This window comes from Chelonoidis abingdonii, chromosome 1, assembly GCF_003597395.2.
Source record: "Chelonoidis abingdonii isolate Lonesome George chromosome 1, CheloAbing_2.0, whole genome shotgun sequence".
Classification (NCBI taxonomy): domain Eukaryota; kingdom Metazoa; phylum Chordata; order Testudines; family Testudinidae; genus Chelonoidis; species Chelonoidis abingdonii.
Genome location: NC_133769.1, coordinates 64708905 through 64731585, shown reverse-complemented (window position 1 = coordinate 64731585; position 22681 = coordinate 64708905). Strand labels below are relative to the sequence as shown.

The following is a 22681-nucleotide window of genomic DNA, read 5'->3' as shown; positions in this document are numbered from 1 at the left end:
ATGACTGGAAAAAGGCTAATGTACTGTCCACCTTTAAAAAAAAAAGGGAAGGCGTAGGATCCAGGGAACTACAGGCCAGTCAGCCTCACTTCAAGTCCCTGGAAAAATTATGGAGCAGGTCTTCAACGAATCAATTCTGAAGCACTTAGAGGAAAGGAAAGTGATCAGGAACAGTCAGCATGGATTCACCATGCTCCGAGCCCTTTAAATCGCTGCCAGAGCCCTGGGGTAGCAGGGGTAACCAGTAGCCCTGGGGCTCCTGGATGGCAGTTTAAAGGGCCCAGGGCTCGTGGCTGCCGCTGCCACACCAGTAGCCAGAGCCCTGGGGTAGCAGTAGCGGCAGCCAGGAGCCCCTTGGGAGCAGCAGTGGCCAGGAGCTCCGGGGCTCTGGTGGCAATTTAAAGGGCCTGAATCAGTATAAACTGAAAAAGTTCAGGATTTTATACATGCTGTATCTTAATGACATGAGTAAATAAGATACTAGGGCAAACACAACTTTCAATTTCCATATTAGCAGATTCACATCTCTTGGACAGGGTAAAAAAGAAGGAAAACCTTCACTTCTGTAGAGAGGGAGTTTGAACTTTTATCACAGTGGAAGAAATACAGATAATGCTAGAAAACCGACAAAGTGGGTATTCACCCACGAAAGCTCATGCTCCAAAACTTCTGTTAGTCTATAAGGTGCCACAGAACTCTTTGCTGCTTCTGCTAGAAAATTGTTTCTCCTTGATGAAGATTTGGCTGGTTTGTTAACCATGTATACTCCAAAATAATTGCAGCATGTTCTGTATCATTAATTATACTTTGTCATAGTACATGAATAACCACACATCCCTAAAAGCTCATCATGTATATTTAGTAAAATCTCCTAAATTTCAACATACTGAGAAATTAGAACAACTCTTGTAATTTCCTTTCAGCTTGAAAGCATTTATCTGAAACACAAAAAGTTTAGAATCCAAGGCAACTGAAAGGAGAGGAAAATGGAAACTTAAAAACAATTAAAAATGAACTAGATATTATTATTAAAATGATGGGAAGTCTCTACAGAGTCACACTTACGGAGTTGAGGCATCTGTGCTATGAGCTTCCAGAACCTTCTAGTGAGCTGTGTCCGTAGGTGCCACTTGGACTTCATCCCCCATCCCATGATGCAAGATTCCAAGGGTAAAAAAGGGAATGTGGCCTTGACACCTTCTGTTGCTTCCACTAATTCAGGAATTATTAACCCACAATAGTGAGGGGAAGAAGGAAGGTGGGAAGATGTCAATGTGAAGAAACAACACTTTTGAAGAACCAGAGTTACTGGTAAGTAATTTCTTTATTTTTTGAGGTTGCTGAGGCGGAGGAGTACATGGTGAACAAAGACTGCAAAAGTGAACATTAGTTTTCGGTGCCAAATTAAAATTATTAGAAGAGATTGCAACCTGGCTATCCCCAAAGCAAACTTCAGTTGAGGGGAGAAAAGTTGCCTAAAGCATATATAGAACTTGCAAAATCCTATGATGAAGACAGTGTAAAGGCAGCTATAGAAACTGCATAAGATTCAGTTTTGTACACTAATATCTCCAGAAGGGTAAGTCATAACAGTCATGATACAGAGTTTGATTCATTTGCACAGCCCTTTGATCTGTGATGAACTGGTCCCAAGTCCTCTTCCCCCCACCCCCACCCATATGTTTCCAAAGTATGGGGAACTTATAGATAAGTTTGGTTCCATAAAGACAATAACTTAAGGCCCTGTAGACAAAGTATTGGGCCTGATCTCCTGGATGTGAATGAGGCTTGGGGATAAAAGACAGACTAATGGCATGAAAGAGATGAAAATCAGAGACTGCTTTAGACAAGTCTGGCAGATGATGGAGGTAGAGCCACAATTAGGCTGTCCTTTTGCTACCTAACTGGGCTAAAGGTATGGCTAGAATATGATATAAGCACAATTTTAAATAGATGCCACATGAGCTAGGTGAGAAAAAACCTGCAGTCCCATGGCAGAGGAGATTCAATAGGTAATACCCTTAGGGCAGCTGAAATGCATGTCCCACTATGGTAATTGTGGCACACTCAATATATTGCAATGGAGAGTTCAGTTTTTTCCTCCCTGTAGCTATTCCAAGAAGCCCCAGTAATACAAGGATAAAGTCTCTCATAAAGCTGGTTACAGTAGGATGAGTGAAAACTATCAATCCGTGCATCAGAATGTAGAGAGCTGAGATGAATCCAAAGAGAGACAAACAGAACTCAAAGATACATTGGAACAGTTAAAGAGGAAGTCCAACTTAAAAGCAAATGAGAACGGGCATAATTCTACTCTATTCTGGGCTGCTCAGATGGGGAATCTTTTCCATTTCATTGGAGTAGGTTTGTTTGCTCAAAAGTTTCAGCTTCCCAACACAGACTCTTGGACCTCAGCAGAATACTTTTGATAAAGAGCCTTGGCAATCTAGAAGTAGGGAACCTGAGAAGCCTTGCCTATGGTAACCCTTGATAAAACTTCAACAGTCGTGATCTGTATGGCTAAAATATACATTTTTAGTTAAAATATAATTCTTGAGCCCAAAAAATATTTATGTCCAAGGCAGAAGCAGTTGTCTACTATTATCATTATTATATATTATTTGTATTGTAATAGTGTCTATGGGCTCTAGTCAGAGCTACTCCGTGTTAGTCGCTGTACAAACACATAACAAAAAGATGGTCCCAAGCCCAAAAAGAGCTTCCAATTTAAGACTAAGTTGAGAGACAACATGCAATAGAGAATGGCAAAGGGAGCACTAGGAAACAATTAGACAATACTGGTCAGCATGATAAGTGGCAGTCATAGCATCTCTAATAATTGTGTATGCAATTTGTTTAGACAAAAACACACGGAGTGCAAAAATAAATAGTGGCAGCAGACTAGAAACTTCATTAGCCAATTGCACGTAAGACACTTAAAGAGGTTAGCTAAAACCATGCCCATGAAGAGATTTAAGTCTGACATACATGCCAAGGAGTAATTGGTCTTGGGAGACAGCAGGGAATTAAAATATTTATCTGTTAATGGTAAAAGTTCAAGACTAAGACCACTTTGTACAACTGTGATAACTTTTACAACTCAAGAGTGATAGAGCTTACTGTTTTCTGTCTAAATAAAGACAAAGTTACATCTTCTTGTTACTGCACCACTGGATCTCTTCATTTATCTATAAATATATCTATATCTTCATGGAGGACAGGATAGCTGCCATTTTGCTGGCATGATTTACAGTTTATTTTTATAGTTCAATAGGTACTTCCAAGCTGAACAGTACAAAATAAAACCTTTTATTACCCCTTTTGCAGCAACTGGAAATGGTCTCAAAATCCATGGATGAAAAAAATATTATTTTCTTATATGATGGCTGAGAATCAATCACAGAGCACAATTAGTTATGGTTCATGCTTCAGCTGAGTACTGCATCACTGCAGATATCTAGCATGTATACAAAATATTCCATGGAGCAAACACAGAGCATAGTTTTGAGACTTCTATCATTGAGTTTTGCTGTGTAATAGAAGCTAACAAAAAACCTCAAAAACATGTAATAAAGTATAATGGAGATTGAAAGTATTCCAAAGTAAAAGCCTCTGAAACATGCTTAGAAAATAGTTCTCTAAGAGTTTAAATGTTGTATACTGAATTTATAAAAAACTGGGGGTATGTCTACACTACGAAATTAGGTCGACTTTATAAAAGTCAATTTTTAGAAATCGATTTTATACAGTCGATTGCGTATGTCCACATTAAGCGCATTAAATCAGCGGAGTGCGTCCTCACTACCGTGGCTACCATTGACTTACGGAGCAGTGCACTGTGGGTATCTATCCCACAGTTCCTGCAGTCTCCGCTACCCATTGGAATTCTGGGTTAACTCCCAGTGCCTGATGGGACAAAAACATTGTTGCGGGTGGTTTTGGGTACATTTTATCATTCGTCCCTCTCTCGGTGAAAGCAACATCAGACAATCGTTTCACGCCTTTTTTCCGTGCAGATGCCATACCACGGTAAGCGTGCTGCCCACTCAGCTCAGCTCACCAACACTGCAGCTGTTGTGTCCTGGGTGCTGCTGTCAGCAGACGGTGCAGTAGGACTGCTAATTGTAGTCATACACCGCTTCCATTGCAACTCTGCTCTGCTGCTCTTGTCTCAATAGCGAATTTCTCCATGTTGTCTGTCATATGCTCCTGGGTACGTGTGTTCTTCCTCAGGAAATGTGCGAGGTGCTAACTGTTGTCCTCCACCGCTTCCGCTGCAACTCTGCTCTCCTGGTGCCATGAATCCATCTCGCAGGTCCTCTCGTCGTTCTGTATAAATATCTATTCTCGTGGCATCCGTCATCATCCACCGCTTCTGCTGCAACTCTGCTCTCCTTCTCTCCTGCAGACACCATACTATTGCAAGCATGGAGCCCATCAGCTCATCACCACTGCTGCTGTTCTGACCATTGCAAACACCTCGCGCATTATTCTGCAGTATGTACAGAACCTGCAAAAGTAGGCGAGGAGGCGACAGCACGATCACAATAGTGATGAGGACACAGACACAGACTTCTCTCAAAGCCTGGGCCCTGGCAATTTGGACATCATAGTGGTAATGGGGCAGATTTCTGCCATGGAACGCTGATTCTGGGCCCAGGAAACAAGCACAGACTGGTGGGACCGCATAGTGTTGCAGTTCTGGGATGAGTCCCAGTGGCTGTGAAACTTTTGCATGCATAAGGGCACTTTCATGGAACTTTGTGACTTGCTTTCCCCTGCCCTGAAGCGCAAGAATACCAAGATGAGAGCAGCCCTCACAGTTGAGAAGTGAGGGGTGATAACCCTCTAGAAGTGTGCAATGCCAGACAGCTACTGGTCAGTCGGGAAGCAATTTGGAGTGGGTAAATCTACTGTGGGGTTGCTGTGATCCAAGTAGCCAATGCAATCACTGAGCTGCTGCTATCAAGAGTAGTGACTCTGGGAAATGTGCAGATCATAGCGGATGGCTTTGCTGCAATGGAGTTCCCTAACTGTGGTGGGGTGATAGATGGAACGCATATCTCTATCTTGGGGCCGGACCACCTTGGAAGCCAGTACGTAAACTGCAAGGGGTACTTTTCAATGGTGCTGCAAGCACTGGTGGATCATAAGGGACATTTCATCAACATCAGCGTGGGATGGCTGGGAAAGGTGCATGATGCTCGCATCTTCAGGAACTCTGGTCTGTTTTAACAGCTGCAGGAAGGAACTTATTTCCCAGACCAGAAAATTACCATTGGGGATGTTGAAATGCCTTTAGTTATCGTTGGGGACCCAGCCTATCCCTTAATGCCACAGCTCATGAAGCCATACACAGGCACTCTGGACAGTAGTAAGAAGCAGTTCAACTACAGGCTGAGCAAGTGGTAGAATGTGCATTTGGACATTTAAAAGCTCGCTGGCGCAGTTTACTGAGTAGGTTAGACCTCAGCGAAACCAATATTCCAATTGTTATTGCTGGTTGCTCCACAATATCTGTGAGAGTAAGGGCGAGATGATTATGGTGGGGTGGGAGGTTGAGGCAAATCTCCTGGCCACTGATTACACGTAGCCAGACACCATGGCAATTAAAAGAGCACAGCTGGGCACCCTGCGCATTAGGGAAGCTTTGAAAACCAGTTTCATGACTGGCCAGGCTACAGTGTGACAGTTCTCTTTGTTTCTCCTTGAGGAAAACTCACCCCCTTCGTTGACTCTACTTCCCTGTAAGCCAACTGACCTCCTCCCTTCGATCACCACTTTCAGAGGCAATAAAGTCATTACCATTTCCAAATCATGCATTCTTTATTAATTCATCACACAAATCAGGGGAAACTCACAAGGTGGCCCGGGAGGGGTGGGTGAGGATGGAAGCACCGGGTGCGGTGGTGGATGAAGGGAGAAGGGAAGGACAAGGCCACACTACAGTTCAAAACTTATTAAATGCCAGACTTCTGTTGCTTGGGCAATTCTCTGGGGTGGAGTGGCTGGGTGCCCGTAGCCTCTCCCCCACCCCCACGTTCTCGGGCATTTGGGTGAGGAGGATATGGAACTTGGGGAGGAAGGCAGGTGGTTATACAGGGGCTGCAGTGGCAGTCTGTGCTCCTGCTGCCTTTCCTGCAGCTCCACCAGATGCCTGAACTTGTCAGTTTGCTCCCCCATTAGCCTCAGTATTGCATCCTGCCTCCTCTCAGCATGCTCCTCCCTCCTCGCATTATGTTCATTTAACGCTTTCCTGGACTCTGCCATTGTCTGCCTCTATGTATTCTGCTGAGCTCTTTCAGTGTGGGAGGACTGCATGAGCTCTGAGAACCTATTATTGTGAGTGTGTTTTTTTTCGCCTTCTAATCTGTGCTAGCTTCTGGGATAGAGATGATAAGGGGAGTTAGAAACATTTGCAGCTGCAGGAGGAAAAGAAGGGAGAGTAGTATTTTAAAAGATACATTTTAGAGAACAAAGGGAAGAGTATTTCACACTGAATCAAGTGATTCACATTACATAGCACATGTGCTTTTGGTACAAAGTCGCATTTTGCCTTATATTGAGTGCCTGCCGGTTTGGTGTGAGACATCACACACACACAGCTGGGCAACAGAATTTGGCTTGCAGGCAGCCATGATAAGGCAAAGGGTTTTGGCTTCTTCAATCTTCATAACATGTGGGAACAGTTTCAAACAGCAGCGCCCTCCTTTCCCATATCAAGGAAAGTCCATTAGGTTGGTCATTTAAAAGGAGGGGCTACTGTTTTAGGGTGAATGTGCAGCACAATCTATCCCCCCCCCCCCCCATTCTCTGGGACGATCGCTTCACCTCCGCTCCCCACCTACACATGGCTAGTATCAGGGAAGATCTCTGTCAGCCAAACACCAACAGCTCAACATGAGCAGGCCTCCCCTACTGCATGGCTAACAGCGGGGATGATTTCTTTTCAGCCAAAAGCAAACAGCTCAGCAGGAATAGGCACCTCTGAATGTCCCCTAAAACAAATTTTCTGTATTTCAACCAGTTGATGATGAATGATATCACTCTCCTGAGGCTAACACAGAGAGATAAAGAACGATGTTGCTTGAATGCCACCAAAGCCCGGGCCCATTCGCTGCAATGTTTTGTTCTGCAATGATTCCAGACTACTTGGTACTGGCTTAGCATGGTAAAGTGTCCTACCATGGAGGACTGAATAAGGCTGCCCTCTCCAGAAACCTTCTGCAAAGGCTTTTAGAGTACCTCCAGGTACTTATTAGATAAACTGTGATTATATACAAGCTCGAAGTCTTGCTCATATTGTTGCAATGTCTGAGGCATGGAGATGAGGTAAGTTCTCCCCAATATACCAATATCTTGTGTAAGTTCCTTTCAATGTATCTGCCAGACCTTCCCATTTTCACTCCTGGCTGCCAATAATTTTTTTTTAGGAGGTGGTGGCTGCATTTAGTAATTTTATAATTACTGGAAGACATGTCCCATAGAATCTAGAGCAGGGGTTGGCAACCTTTCAGAAGTGATGTGCCGAGTCTTCATTTATTCACTCTGTTTTAAGGTTTTGCATGCCAGTAATACATTTCAACGTTTTTAGAAGGTCTCTTTCTATAAGTCTATAATATATAACTCAACTATTGTTGTATGTAAAGTATATAAGGTTTTTAAAATGTTTAAGAAGCTTAATTTAAAATTAAATTAAAATGCAGAGGACCCCAGACTGGTGGTCAGGACCCAGGCAGCGTGAGTGCCACTGAAAATCAGCTCGCGTGCCGCGTTTGGCACGTGTGCCATAGGTTGCCTCCCTCTGATCTAGAGCCTTTTAGTACATTGCAGGAAGGGAGCTCAAGAAGTTATCTTTGTAAGGGCTATAAGAATTACTTGGACTCCCCAGCTACTTTTGGTGATCCAGTGCATTTTAGTGAATTTTAAACTAAAATAAGTTCGACTCCAAGCTTGCAAACACATATGTGCATACTTTACTTTATGTGAGAGTACTGATTTGAATGGGACTACTATTCATGTGTATAAAGTTAAATATATACATATGTATGTGAAGCTTCAGGGTCTGGTTAAGATATTTCTCAAAGGAGGAAGTACAGAATCTCCATTACTAGAAATATTGATTAAATAAAAATTCTACAGATCCATAAAGACTGTCTGCATCAATGCTCCTGTATCAATATTTATTAGAAAACAAGAACCCTCAGCAAAGAGGCTAACTTTCATCCACAGTGAAAAGTCGTCCTTCTAAATGAAATGCTTAAGTTGTTATCTTTCATAAGCTAGTCATGTATATAAAAAATGGTATGAATGTCTGCCTAGATTAGACCAAAGCTTTAAGGTGAGTCCCAGATGTACAATGCCCTAAGAATAATTTGGTGACTAAGGGGAGGAAAAATAAGCTAATAAGTAGAAGAATGTTGGTTTTAAATGTCTCTTAAAAGGTGTGCCTCCCACCCCCAGGCAATAAAGAATACTAAGTTGTAGAAGCAAAGAACATAAACAAAACAGAAAATGTTTATACATATCAAGCTGAAGGAAGTTCATTGTACTGAGCATATACTGTTATCCTTTATTGGGTCTGATGTATCTTTAGCCTGCTTTCCCAAATAAAATAAACAGGAATTAAAAACAATAAGCTCTGACATAGCTAGCTAAAACAAAGACTTCTAAATACCATTATTGTGCTTGCTTTTTTTTTTTTTTTTTTAAAGTGACACTATGCGCCCTGACCATCCTTCTACTGAAGTCAGCAAGACCTGGCCCTAAAAATATGTTGCTTTCATCAGTATTGCAGTTATTTTCAGTTTTAGAGGAAATCCAAAAATTGACATTCATTTGGTGTATAGGTTTCCATATTGTGGCATTTTGGAACTGCTTCTCAAAATTAGCTATTTTTACACTAAAAATGAACTAAAATATTTCAAGACCTACCCAAACTCAGCTGGTAGGGAAAATATTTGGTTTCTTAATACAAAATTTGTGTTCTCTAAAGCTCGGGAAGAAACTAGTTTATCCAAGGTCTTAAAGCCTGTTGTGCATTTACTGTAGTATAGAATCATAAAACTGGAAAGGACCTCGAGAGGTCATCTAGTCTAGTCCTCTGCACTCAAGGCAGGACTAAGTATTATCTAGACAATCCCTGACAGGTGTTTGTACAACCTGCTCTTAAAAATCCCCAGTGAAACAAAGGAAAGTTCTCTCTCTCTCCTATTTTTTAAATGAGAATAATAATAATAATATAATATGGAGCATAAAAGGAGCAAGCATTTAAAACTATGGTTGCATAGTACTATGCACTTACAGACTCTCTAATTCTGACCAAATCATAATGAAACACTCTACTAGCAACTCTTTCAACTTTACATCAATTCTACGATTGCCAATTTTGGTTGGACATATTCCTGGAGGTTTCATCACATGACATTATTGTTAATTAAAGATTAATATTTAATTCCTGGAGACTTCAGGACAATCCTGGAGGGTTAGCAACCCTAATCTATTCATGTAAACCAATCTTTTAACTCACAAAAGTGTTTGAATGATCCTTGTTTTTAATATCTGCACAATATTTTAAAAGTCCAGAACCTAAAGTTAATCTCTATAATCCATAGGAAGCTGTCTGCCCAATTTTTAAAAGCAGTGAGTACCCAACTCCTCCCAAGGACTTTGTCTGATTTCATAAAATCATAGAAATGTAGGCCTGCAAGGGACTTGGTAGGTCATCTAGTCCAGTCCTCTGCACTGGGCCAGGACAATAGCAGCTATTAAGAATTCAGCCCTTTGGAAAAACCAGGCAGGTGCCTAGCTGTGGATGTAGGAGTCTAACTTTAGATTTTTATGTTTTTAAAGCTATGTTTTAAAGCTCTTCATATGGATGATAATAAATACCTAAATACAGGTGAAATATTACTGAAACAATTCACTGAATAGGAATATAATATGCTATGTCACAATTCAACTTTATAAAGAACAGTACTCAAAAGTATTCTGCTTCAACTACGCAGTACATGAAAGGGAAACAAAATTCACATTTTACTTCATGACAGAAAGTTTACTGCACTTCTAAATGAATAACAATCTTCAAAAATACACTTCTCATGGTTTATATCACGCGCACATTTTATACTTGAAGGTTAAAACAATTATTGTTTGGGCTGAAAAGACAGTACAAAACAGAGCGCTTAAGATTACTGAAACAAACAAACAAAAATTACAGCCAAATATATCAGATATTTGAAATCACCTTTCTTGGATCATAATTCAAAGACAATGACAACTGCCATTATGGGCAAAAGAGAGATATAAATCCCAAATATGAAACATTTTTGTAAAGCAGGACAACTACCAAAAACATAAAAATGGATAGATTTAACGTGAACGAGTATGTTGAAACAAATATTTTGTGATGTGAGGTATGGTAGAGTTGGAGTGCTACAGTATATTTCCACATTTTCAAACTCATTTCAAATCACCTACTTTAAAGTTTGAAATCAGCAGATCATTGGCTGTTTGCTGTCTTTCATCATATGACCTCTTTTTTGAAATAAGATACATTCAAATAAGCAAAAAATTAACTGGATGATCAGATATGAATAACCATATCTGCCAATTATGAAGGCAAATTGTACGTAAAAATGCAAGCATACAACTTAGTATTCATAATAAATACATTTTTCAAGCATTTAACATTATCAATATTTTAAAAAGAATTTAAATAATAAATGCAACTATTTTATACAGAACTGTACCATTTATTATACACACAAGTTCATCAATTCCCTTTGTTTACAAAGGCTGGTTACAGATAATCATATGGAATGTTACAGTATCATCTTGCATAAAATTTTAGTACAATTTTGTACTTGAAAAAATGGTGCAAAACACCAGCCTAATCAATCTGACTGAATTGAAATACTTTTTTTTTTTAATTACATCATTAACACATATACCACAAGCTATACATAAGCCCACTTTTCAGTCACCACTTCAATATATTGTAGCAAGTACATTAGATTACAACTGATTCCATCCTGTCAGTTAAATTTATTAAAGGCTTGCACTGCTACTCACTCTGGAACCTTTGAGCTGTAAGCTTGTTGTATGCATGGATTACAAAGCTCTTGTTAGTACAACTGAAAGAAAGTCAACGCTGGTTGCCAAGTACTAGTCACAAGAGATTTCCTCAGAGAAGTCTCAGTTAGGAACAAATATTCTTTTTTTGGGGATACTTTTTTTTCTTTCAAAAATAAAAAAGTTTGATCTTTTCAAGACTCTCCATTCTGTACCTTGGTTGCTGGTGGATGCATGAAGTCCTTAAAGGGAACTAGTGCCTCCTTGAGAGCAGAACAGACTTCCGAGGATGAGCAAGTGATACATTCAACTAAAGTTGGGTACAACGCAATAACTTGTGCCCATGTGTTTGCATCAACTGTAACAGAAAAGTAAAAAATGAAATAATGTAATATTGTTCATATTTTTACAGTAGAAAAGCATTTTTAACTAATATGTAAAGAAAAACACTAAGAAAGCTATGGGACACCAGATTTTTACCTCAATCTCATTGAGCCCCAAATGGTTTTTTTTTTTTAATACGACATAAGGGTTGAAGATGTATATTCAGCACAGAAAGACATTGTTAAAAACCAAAAGTCAAAGAAAAAGAAAAGAGAGTTACCTTTTCCGTAACTGGTGTTCTTCAAGATGTGTTGCTCATGTCTATTCCACAATAGGTGTGCGTGCTTGCCATGTGCACTGGTGCCTGAAGTTTTTTCCCTAGCAGTACCTGTAGAGGAGTGCCCTAGCGACCCTTGGAGTGGCGCCTCCATGGTGTGGTATAAAGGGCACTGTGTGCTCCCTCCACCCTCAGTTCCTTCTTGCCAGACAACTCTGACAGAATGGAAGGAGGGTGGGATGTGGAATAGACATGAGCAACACATCTCGAAGAACACCAGTTACGGAAAAGATAATGGTCTTTTCTTCTTCGAGTGATTGCTCATATGTATTCCACAATAGGTGATTCCAAGCTATATCTGTTGGAGGTGGGAAGGAGTTCACAAACTCTCGGTATGGAGAACACCCCTGCCGAACCTGGCGTCCTTCCTGGTCTGAGAGACAGTCGCATAATGCGAGGTGAATGTGTGAACTGAAGACCACGTGGCAGCCCTACAAATGTCCTGAATGGGGACAAGGGCCAAAAAGGCAGCCGACGAGGCCTGCACCCTAGTCGAGTGAGCCTTCACAATTGGTGGCAGAGGGATTCCTGCCAGATCATAACAGGAATAACGAGGTAATCCAGTTGAAGAGCCGCTGAGTGGAGATCGGCTGACCTTTTATGCACTCAGCCGAGGTGATGAACAGTTGCAAGGACTTCCTGAACAGCTTAGTCCGCTCCAAGTAAAAAGCCAGAGGCTGTCGCAAATCCAGTGTGTGTAGGCCGCCACCACTGACATACATTTCATGAATACCCTGGGGGCAGTGGACAGACCAAACGGGAGTACTGTAAATTGGTAGTGTTCCTGCCCCACTGTGAAACGGAGGAAGCATCTGTGCCCCTCGAATATATGAATGTGGAAGTACGCGTCCTGCAGATTGAGGGTGGCGTACCAGTCCCTGGGATCCAGGGAGGTCAGGGACACCATGCAGAACTTGAGCTTCACCATGTACTGGTTCAGGCCTCGCAGGTCCAAGATGGGCCTGAGCCCCCCTTTGGCCTTCGGGATAAAGAAATAGTGGGAGTAGTACCCCTTGCCTTTGAACTCCCCCGGTACGACTTCCACCGCCCCTAGGCCCAGGAGCTGCCACACCACCTGCTCACGCAGAGCCTTATGCGAGGGGTCCCCCAAGAGGGATGGGGGCAGGGGGTAGTTGGGCGGGGAGAAAATAAACTGGAGGGTGTATCCCGGGAGATGATGTTGAGGACCCACCGGTCCAAGGTCAGCTGTGACCACTCCGGGAGGAAAGCACACAACCCACTGGAGAAGCTATATTGAGGCTGGATCCCTGATGAGAACTGGTAGGGCACCCCGTCAAAACCGCCTTTTCCCCATTTGCTTGCCCTTGGAGGATCCAGGCTGGGGGAAGGCCGAGACTGCCTCTGTGGGTGCCTCTTATAACTGGTCTTCTATTTTGACTGGGTGGCCTGAACTACAGCTTGAACTTAGGTTTAGCCGGAGCCGGAACATAAGAGACCCAGAGTCTGGAGAGTCGTTCAGGAGTCTTTCAGGCCATGCAGCTTTGTATCCATTTTCCGCAAACTGAGCTTTGCCATCAAACGGGAGGTCCTGCAGGGAGGTCTGCGCCTCGCTGGACAGCCCAGAGAGCAGGAGCCATGATGCCCTTCCATGGAGGCCATGGACTGCGCAGCCTTATCTGCTGAATCCGAAGCTGCCTGCAGGGTTGCCCTGAAAGCCGCTGTGCACTCCTCCACCAGCGCTTTGAACTCCTTTCTGTTGAGCTCCTGGAGGAAGTCCTCGAACTTGGGCACGGATTGAACTCATACCAGCCCAGAAGAGCCTGGTAGTTCACCACCCGTAACTGGAAGCTCAAGGACGAATACATTTTTCTTCCAAATGAGTCCAGCCTCCTTGAATCTTTATTTTTTGGGGTACGGGCTGGTTGGCCCCGTAGTTGACCGACTCGACCACCAGGGAGTTAGGAGCAGGGTGGGTGTATAAGTATTCATGCCTCTTGGCGGGTACAAAATACTTGCGTTCCACTCTCTTAGAGATGGGAGCCAATGAGGTTGGGGTTTGCCACAGGGCATTTGAAATTCTCACCATCCCTTCATGGAGAGGCAAGGCCACCCTGCCCTGTGCTGAGGAGGAGAGTATATTAAATAGAGTCTCCAAGGGCTCCTCCATCTCCTCTGCCTGGAGGTGGAGACTTGATGCCACCCTTTTTAAGAGCTTTTGGTGAGCCCTAAAGTCCTCCTGTGGGACGGAGGGAGGAGGGGCCGTAATCACCTCATCCGGTGAGAGTGAACAGGCTGGCATGGTACTTTGTGTGTCCACTGGCACCAGAGGGTCTACCACCTGGTTGGTCTCCGGGCACAGTGCTGAGGATGTACATCCCACCGACTCCTTCCTCGGAAGTCTGGAGAGGGAGGCTGATGGTCCTTCTGAGATCCAGCCACTGAGCGAGCCCCCACCGGGGGCTGCCTCAGGGGCCACGGTGCCCTCTGGTACCACTGGGCAGACCACAGGACCCGGTGCCACAGCACCTGCTGTGGCACCGGCGGGAGCCAGCTGTTTGGCCTGGCTCATCAATGGATGACTACAAAGAGAGGCCAGGCTGACATATGACCTGCCGCTGTCCCTGGACCAGGAGGAGTGGCGACGCTAGGAGCGATGCCAACCACGGGATTGCGACCCCTCTGTGGAGGACTGGTACCGTCAGTAACAGCTGCTCCATGATTGGCTCCAGCGAGCGGACCGCAATGGCAACATGCTGGCGATCAATGCCCGGGGCTGCGGAAGCGGTGACGTGGCGGGGTCCTGGAGCGGGACGACGAATGGAAACGATGTCAAAGTTCGTGCCATGACTGACTGCTATAGCCCTCTGAGATGAGGATCTTTGGCATCATCCACCTCAGTCCCGTCGGTGTTCACTCCTCGAGGCGGAGCAGTGCCGAGAGTCTCGATCAGATGGAACCAAACCAGACGGCCTGGTGGGCGTTGAGGGCAGTCCATGTGGACTGTGCCCCGAATGGATGCTGGGCGGCGAACAGTGTCAGGAACATTCCCTCAACCGACACTGGTACTGAGCCGGGGGTGACTGCAGAGATCCCAGTGGCGGCTTGCCTCTGGAGTGCGGGGCCGACATTGGCAGTCCTCCTGGTACCGGCACGGACATAACATCCCAGGCTGCTTGCAGGGCCTCCAGTGTGGAGGCCATCTGGACATCTGGGGAGGCCTGCTCCGAATGGGCCAGGCTACTCCATTCGACTAGAGTTGAAGGCCTAGAGGCCAATAGGGATCGAGGACTGCCCAACATGGATCTAGCCTCTGCCTTGGATTTACTCCAGTGCCGCAGCAAAGCAGGCCTCTTCCTAGCCTTCTTGGTGTGCCCCAGGTACAGGGAGCGGTGCTGACTAATCAATGGCACCGAAGGGTCGCTGTGCACTGACACCGTGGTGCCCGGTGCCGACTTCATCAGAATAGCCCGGAGCCGCATGTCCCGTTCTCTCTTGGTCCGAGGCTTAAACAACTTGCAATCCCTGCATCAATTGCTGAGATGGGTTTCCCCCAAATAGCGTAAACAGTCCGCATGCGGATCACTCACTAACATAGATCGCCTACATAGAATCAGAATATCAGGGTTGGAAGGGACCTCAGGAGGTCATCTAGTCCAATCCCCTGCTCAACACAGGAGCCAATCCTCAGACAGATTTTTGCCTCAGATCCCTAAACGGCTCCCTCAAGGACTGAACTCACAACCCTGCATTTTGTAGGCCAATGCTCAAACCACTACATGTGTTGCACGACTTAAAACCTGCCCCAGCATGCCCCGGCCCAGGTGCTCTAGCTAAACTTAACTAACTAAACTAGCTAACTAACTACAGGTAGTACACTGTACACACACCGAACGAACAAGCAGTTTTGGGGACGAGCTACAGCAAAGCTGGAGCAGTTCCAAAGCACCTTCACTGGCAGCAAGAACGAACTGAGGGTGGGGGAGCACCATTCCAGGGGTCGCTAGGGCGCTCCCCTACGGGTACTGCTAGGGGAAAAATTTCCAGCACCGGTGCACGTGGAAAGCACGCACACCTATTGTGGAATACACATGAGCAATCACTCGAAGAAGAATTTGTATTACAAAGCATCCTAGAACCCTAAACTATTGGAATGCTCATCCTCAAAATAGGGAAATGGTATGTGGGCCTCATGCCAGTGAACCTCATAATAAATGAGGAGAAAAGCTTTTATAAAAATACACTGTTTCAAATTCCAAATCACAAACAGAATGTATATCTAGTTTTTAAATGTACAGACATTTAAAATCAATATAACTAAGTCAGGGATTCCTTTGATTACCTCACAAGAACTGAATTGTGTGTGTCCTGCAACATCTGACACCAAAATGACCAATCCCTCCAGCCCCAACCCTGGGTGCAGGTGCAGGGAGTGAGGTAAACTTTGCCTCAGCCACCCAGAGTAAGAAAAATCTTTGGCATAGCTCTGGTCTATTCTACATAGGGTGTCATTAATGATATACTAAAACAGTAGCTTTCAACCTTTTTTCATTTGCAACCCCCTAAAAATTTATAAACGGAGGTGTGGACCCCTCTGGAAATTCAACAAGTGGCCCCTTCCCCGTCGAGCCAATGTGATGGCTACCAGAAATGCTGTTTTCATCAATAAATGGAGGAGTGAGCAGGTAGCCATCGGTTCAAATGGAGATCTTGTAAGACATTTAAGAACCAGATTAACATTTCAAACCAGAATAGGACGTTTGACTGACAAAAAGATTTCCAAGCCCCCTGAAGAACTTCATTGTTTAGGCTGCGTGTCTGTCATGGAGATCATAAAAGTCATGGATTCCGTGACTTTCTGTGGCCTCCATGACTTCTGCAGCGGCCGATGCAGCTGGCTCTGGGGCTGCCAGAGCAGATCTGGCAGCTCCTGGGTCAGCCAAACCAGATGCTTCTGGGGAAGTTTGGGTGAGAGAGGGAGCTCAGGGTGCAGGGTGGTGCTTATCTGGAGGGGCACTCCCCTGAAGCGGCCGGCAGGTCCCTGCAGATCCTAGGCAGATGGGTCAGGGAGCTCTAGATGCTGCTCCCACCCAGAGGCGCCACCCCTGCAGCTTTCATTGGCTGTAGTTCCTGGCCAATGGGAGCTACAGAGCCAGAGTGGGTGGGGGCAGCGCGCGGAGCCGATCTGGCCTTTCTTCCCCCTAGAAGCTGCAGGGACACAACAGAGCCAGGTAGGCAGCCTGCAAGTCCCGCAAACCCTCCTCCTCCCAGCACCAGCAGGGGTTCCCGGCCCTGTGCCACCGCCTGGTCCCTCCTCCCCTAGCACCAGCAGGGGTCCCTGGCCCATGCTGCCACCCCCCCCAACCACCAGCTGAGGTCCTGGATCCCACACTGCTGCTCTCCACACCCCCAGAGCACCCACACACCCCCGGCCCAAGTTTTAGTCAGGGGTATATAGTACAAGTGATGGACAGGTCACGGGCTGTGAATTTTTGTTGACTGCCTGTGACCTGTCCATGACTTTTACTAAAAATACCCATGATTAAAATGTAGCCTTACTCATCGTCAATGGGTGGGCGAATATGGAATAACCTTCTGTTGGAGAATGGAAATCTGTGATGGCTGCCAGCTAGACTAACAAAACACAATGACAGGTTAGTTCTAGAAAGTAGTCCAGTATTTGACAACAATGAGGTTTTGGAATATGTTTTGAGATCACACCAACAGGCAAATCTTGTCCACTTCTGTAAGTGTAATCTTGTCCACTTCTGATGGTTTTCTGCTGTGCAGTAGCAACCTGACCGGGGTACCATGAGCCGAGAAATTGAAAAAACTGCAGGAACACACAAACTCAATCAGGGAGCGCTCCAGAGATGTAGGTGCCACATAATTACAGGTTGTTTTTAAGACCATTAATCATCAACCAGCTGTGCTTTGAGCAGGAAAACCCTCAAGACTGGGGTGAAGGATCTTTCTGTGTTCCTTGGAGAGGAAAAGAGGAGCAATCAGGAGAGTGATCAGTGAGTGAACAGCCAGCTGTATCACATAAAGAAACTATGTTTGGCAGGATCAGGTCAGGACTGTTAAGAGTAGCTCTTGGTTTGTCCTTTTTTATTTTGAGTAGGACTTTAGATTTTAGAAGTGTCAGGGGAGAATGAGCCCTGAGTTCCAGGAGGCTGATGTGCAGAGTGGTTTCGTAAGGCATCCACCTGCCCTAGGCCATGTGGCTGTCTAGACGCGCTCTCCACTCCAACAGGGATGCATCTGTCATTATAACAACTGCACAAACATTATTAGAGTATTTCTACGACTTGAGAGATTCCTTTATGAAGGTGCATATGGAAAGTAATGTAGTTAGACCGTCTGTTCAGTGCATAAACAGTCTTGAACCACCCTTGAAGGCACCACATTTGCAGTTTTGTGTGGTCTATAACTAAAGTACCAGCTGCCATATGCCCCAGCAGCTGATGACAGCTCTTGACTGAGATTTGAATGCTAATCTGGATTGTGTTAACTATGTTGGATAGGGCCACAAATATATGCATTGGAAAGCAGGCTCTTGCCACTACTGGACCAAGATTAGCTCGTATGAATTTTAACTTTTGCAAAGGTGGATTTTTGAATGTTGAAATGCAGGCCCAATCTAAGAAAGAGGTCTATGTCTTTGCAAGTTGTCTGTGAAGTTAGGCCCAGGGAGCTAATCATCTAGATAAGGGAACATTAGAACATTAAAATGCCTTTTCTGTGGAAGTCTGCCACTACTCCTGATGTACTACTGATACGACATTTGAAAAGACCCTTGGGGTAGCTGATAAGCCAAAAAGGAGCACTATGTACTAAAAATGGTCCTGATTGAGAATAAAACATGGAAATCTTTTGTGGGATGAGTAGATCGTTACATGGAAATATGCATCCTGAAGGTTGAGGGCTAGCCAATCCTTTTGGTCCAGTGCCAGAATAATTGTTGAAAATGTTGCTATTTTCAATTTCTGTGCTTTCACAAAGGTGTTGAGTAGCCTTAAATTTAGGATGGGTCTCCACCTTTTTTTTTTTTTCCTCTTTTTTGAACCAGGAAATACTTGGAATAAAACTCTTTCCCTCTGTGATGCATGGGAATTGAAGCTAGAGCACCCAAGAGTAGAAGAGAGTCTATTTCCTGTCATAACAAGCTCTCATGAGAGAGGTCCCTGAAGAGGGACAGGAAAGGGGGCTTGGAAGGCAGAAGAGAAACGAAGTGGATGATCTCCAAAACCCACTTATCCATAGTGATAGATTCCCAAGCCTACTGAAAGTATTTACACTTAGGCTTAGGAATCTATCACTTGGCAGTTGCCAAAGGGAGGAAGGAAAGAGAGAGAAACATTGCAGTTGGTATGAAAAGGGGACAGCAGCTCAGGACCTCAAACACCCTGTCAAAACTGGTGCTATGAAGTGGAAGATTGGGAAATGGGTGATTTTCTCCTCTGGAACCTGTCTCTTGCACTGAAGTTCATGTGACCTCTGGGAATTGAATGGGGCAGGATCTCTGTGCTGTCTGGGACTTACTAAACTCTCTCCTTTGGGTACACGTATAGATCCCCAGAGAAAATGTAAAGTGGCCCTTGGAGTCCTTTAATGTGTGCACTCATCCTGTACTCTCAGTGAACAGTTTAGTATCAAAAAAAAGGGACGTCTTCAACCATATTCTGGACCTCCTTTAGAAATCCTGAGAGCTGAAACCAGGCGGTCCTCTTCAAAACTACTGCCATAGAAATAGACTGAACAGCAGTATCAGCAGTGTCAAGAGAGGTCTGCAGAGATGGTATGGCAAGCAGTTGGCCTGCTGTAATAATTGCCTGAACTCGCTCTGTGTTCTGCTGGTCGATATTCAATAAAGAAGTTCAGCCTGGCATAATTTGTATGGTTGTTCTTCACCATTAATGTCTGGTAGTTGGTGATCCTGAATTGTAAAGTAGCTGATGAATACTATTTTCTAAAACACGTTGAAGCGCTTTCCCACCTTGCCGTGTCCTAGAGCTCAGTATCCAGCCCAAGGCTGAATGTCTGCACGGCAATTAAACAGCTCCTTAGCCCAACACCCGTGAACCCGAGTCAGCTGGCCTGGGCCAGCTACGGGTTTTTAATTGCAGTGTAGACATACCCTTAGTGGCCAAGGAGTGAAGAAGGCATCTCCTAATGAGTTATGGTGGCATCCCCCCTATCCAGCAAAATTGTGGGAATTTCTTGTTGTATGGCATCAGGAAGAGGTCTATCCCTGTACAGCCCTAGGTGAACTCTATCTGTAGGACAGGATAGCTCAGCTCTCATTTGTAGTTCTCACAGAAATGTCTGTTCAGTGTTTCAACTATGATGTTTTGCAGATGTGACAGAAATGCCATTGAGATGTTGATTTGGTGGGTTATGCACCAGTTCTAAATTTCACTGCTTCTGTGCACAAGGATTGGGATTGTGCTCCCTCTCAGCAGTTTACATAAAATATGGTAGCTCTCTTGTTGATCATGTCTCTTCTGAGTGACTCTTGATTTTCGGTAAAAAATGACTGCACTTATATTGAACTGCTCTGAGCTCAAACAGATTGATGTGAAGAGCAGACTCCTAATGGGTCCACTTGCCTTGTGCCAGGAGATCACCAGCCTAACAGAGAGGCATCTTTAATGATGGTCCTTGTGGGGGAGTGAATACAAGCATACCTTGCAGGGATCCTTTCATTCATAGAGAGTTGAGAACTCAGAGGTAGACACCCTCTTGGACAAGCTGTGCTTGAGCCAGGCTTCAAGGCATTAGGAATGCAGTCTGGCATGAGATCTTACAAAAGTACAGGCTGCATATGGCCCACAAGCTGCAGATAGGCTCTTGCTGTAGTTTGTGTGTGGGGAATTAATAAACATTACATTAAAAAGTTTAAGTAAAATAAAATAAAAAAAAACCAGACAAGCAAGCTAGCTAATCTGAAGTTAACTGACACCACAAAAATCTGTCTCTAGCACAGGCAGCTGAAGGAAAAACTGGAACAGCAGCAGGTCTCAGACTGGAGCACAAGGACATTTAAGGTGCAGGGACGGACACTGCTACCAGAACACTCACACACCTGAAGTGTGCTACCAAACACTTGCACACCCATAGGGACAACTACTCTAAGAAGAACCTATTTATCAGAGATAGGGTAGACACACAAAGATGACTAACCTGCCTCACAAAGGAAGAGCTGACAGACAATGAAGTTATGTTGTGGCTTTGTGCGCAAGTTAACCATCTACTATATAAAGATGAAGCATTTTCAGGTTAGTAGATCTCCAGGGTTTAATGCAATGCATGCTATCCTTTAGGATCATAAACTGGATAGAAAATCTCCGATACAGTGGGTTCCGCTTATTAACAAACTCTTGGTTTCCAACAAAAGTTTCCATTATCCAGAAGTTGCCAACAAGCGGAAGGCAGGTTTGTGGGGCTGTGGCCAAGAAAGGAAGTGCTGGGACATGCGGGTGCAACCAGAGAGAGATACCATGCAGCTCTGTGTGTCCCCATTACCACCATTCCCTGTGGAAAGCCCCAGCATCAGGGATGCAGCCCCCAATCCTGCTGTTAATCTGCCCACAACCTCCCCTCCTGGCCCGCACTGCTGGGACTTTGGCAGGAGATACAGGCACTCCAGTCCTTTACCTCCTTTGCTGGCAGCTGGTCTTTGGCTGCAGTCGGGTTTGTGGGGCTGCAGCCAGGAAGGCACATCTCAGTGCTTCTTTCCCCTGTGGAAGTCCCACAAACCTGCCTGTGGCTGTGACCTTTCTTCCAAAAAAAAGTTCGCAATAGTGTCATGCAGTTGCCACTATTTGAACTCCATTAAGTCAATGTGATGGGACTGGTTCCTGGCAAAATGTTGCCATTAACTAGGGAAGTTGTTAATATCAGGATTGCTATTAAGTGGAATCTACCATATTTTCCTCTTATTTTGCACGTTATTTCAGAGACAGTAATGCACCACAGGAAATTTATGTATGATTTTAGACTTCCAGAGTTGGCAAAAAGAAGCAGCTTTTTAGCAGTCTCCATTCTATTCTTGTTGAAAGCTTTCTTAGTTTTGTATTTTTCTCTTCTGTTTCTGCTAAAAAAATGTAGACATTTTTAAGGGATTTTCAAGCAGCCCTTTAAGGAACGTGGTCATGTTTGAAAAAGATGTGAGCCTCCTTGAAAAGTGACAGTTAAAAATGTGCTTCTGATTGGGGTAGGAGAGGAAAATAAAGACTATTAGCCATCCAAAGTGATAGCTGCAGCAGTCTTTTTGAAGCTTTTCAGGAACCACGCTTCTTGTCAATTTCAGAACCCTTCCTGAATGCAAGAACAGAGACAGCAGAAGGCATGAAAGGGCAGCACAACACATATCCGTGATAGTACTTCTCATCCAGTTCAACAAATTGGAGTTTTAAACTATATGCCTTGTTTAGTTTGCTGTCTATTTTTAGCTCCCTGTCCTAAGAAAGTTTTTTCCAATAGCAAGAAGTTTTACTTTTGATTTTGGAATACAATAGTTAAAAACAGAAGTGTCAAGAGTAACCTGATTCTAAGGGGTGTTAATTTTTCCTCAGGGGGATTAAGCAGCAGCTCTGGCAAACTGAACCAAGTGGAGAAATGTGCTGATGCACAAAGAAAATAGTGCACTCGGCACAAAATCTAGGCCCTGGTCTACACTATGAGTTTAGGTCGAATTTAACAGCATTAGATTGATTTAACCCTGCACCCGTCCACATGACAAAGCCATTTTTATGGACTTAAAGGGCTCTTAAAATCGATTTCTGTACTCCTCCCCGACGAGAGGATTAGCGCTGAAATCGACATTGCCAGTTCGAATTTGGGGTAGCATGGACGCAATTCGACGGGGTAGTATTGGCCTCCAGGACGTATCCCAGAGTGCTCCATTGTGACCGCTCTGGACAGCGCTTTGAACTCAGATGCACTAGCCAGGTACACAGGAAAAGCCCGAGAACTTTTGAATTT

At 44.4% G+C, this 22681-nt stretch overlaps 1 protein-coding gene across 4 annotated transcripts in view; it reads right to left on the bottom strand.

Annotated features, from left to right (window-relative positions):
• Positions 1-9534: 9534 nt before the first annotated feature.
• Positions 9535-22681, bottom strand: part of MON2 (MON2 regulator of endosome-to-Golgi trafficking) — a 242403-nt gene continuing 229256 nt past the window's right edge. For all 4 annotated transcript variants that reach the window (XR_012655908.1, XM_075066076.1, XM_075066064.1 and 1 more), the window contains one exon: positions 9535-11431. Coding sequence is in view for 3 of the 4 variants with exons in the window: in XM_075066076.1 (XP_074922177.1) it covers positions 11268-11431 (164 nt within the window). In the remaining variant the exon portion in view is untranslated. The remainder of the gene's footprint in view (positions 11432-22681) is intronic.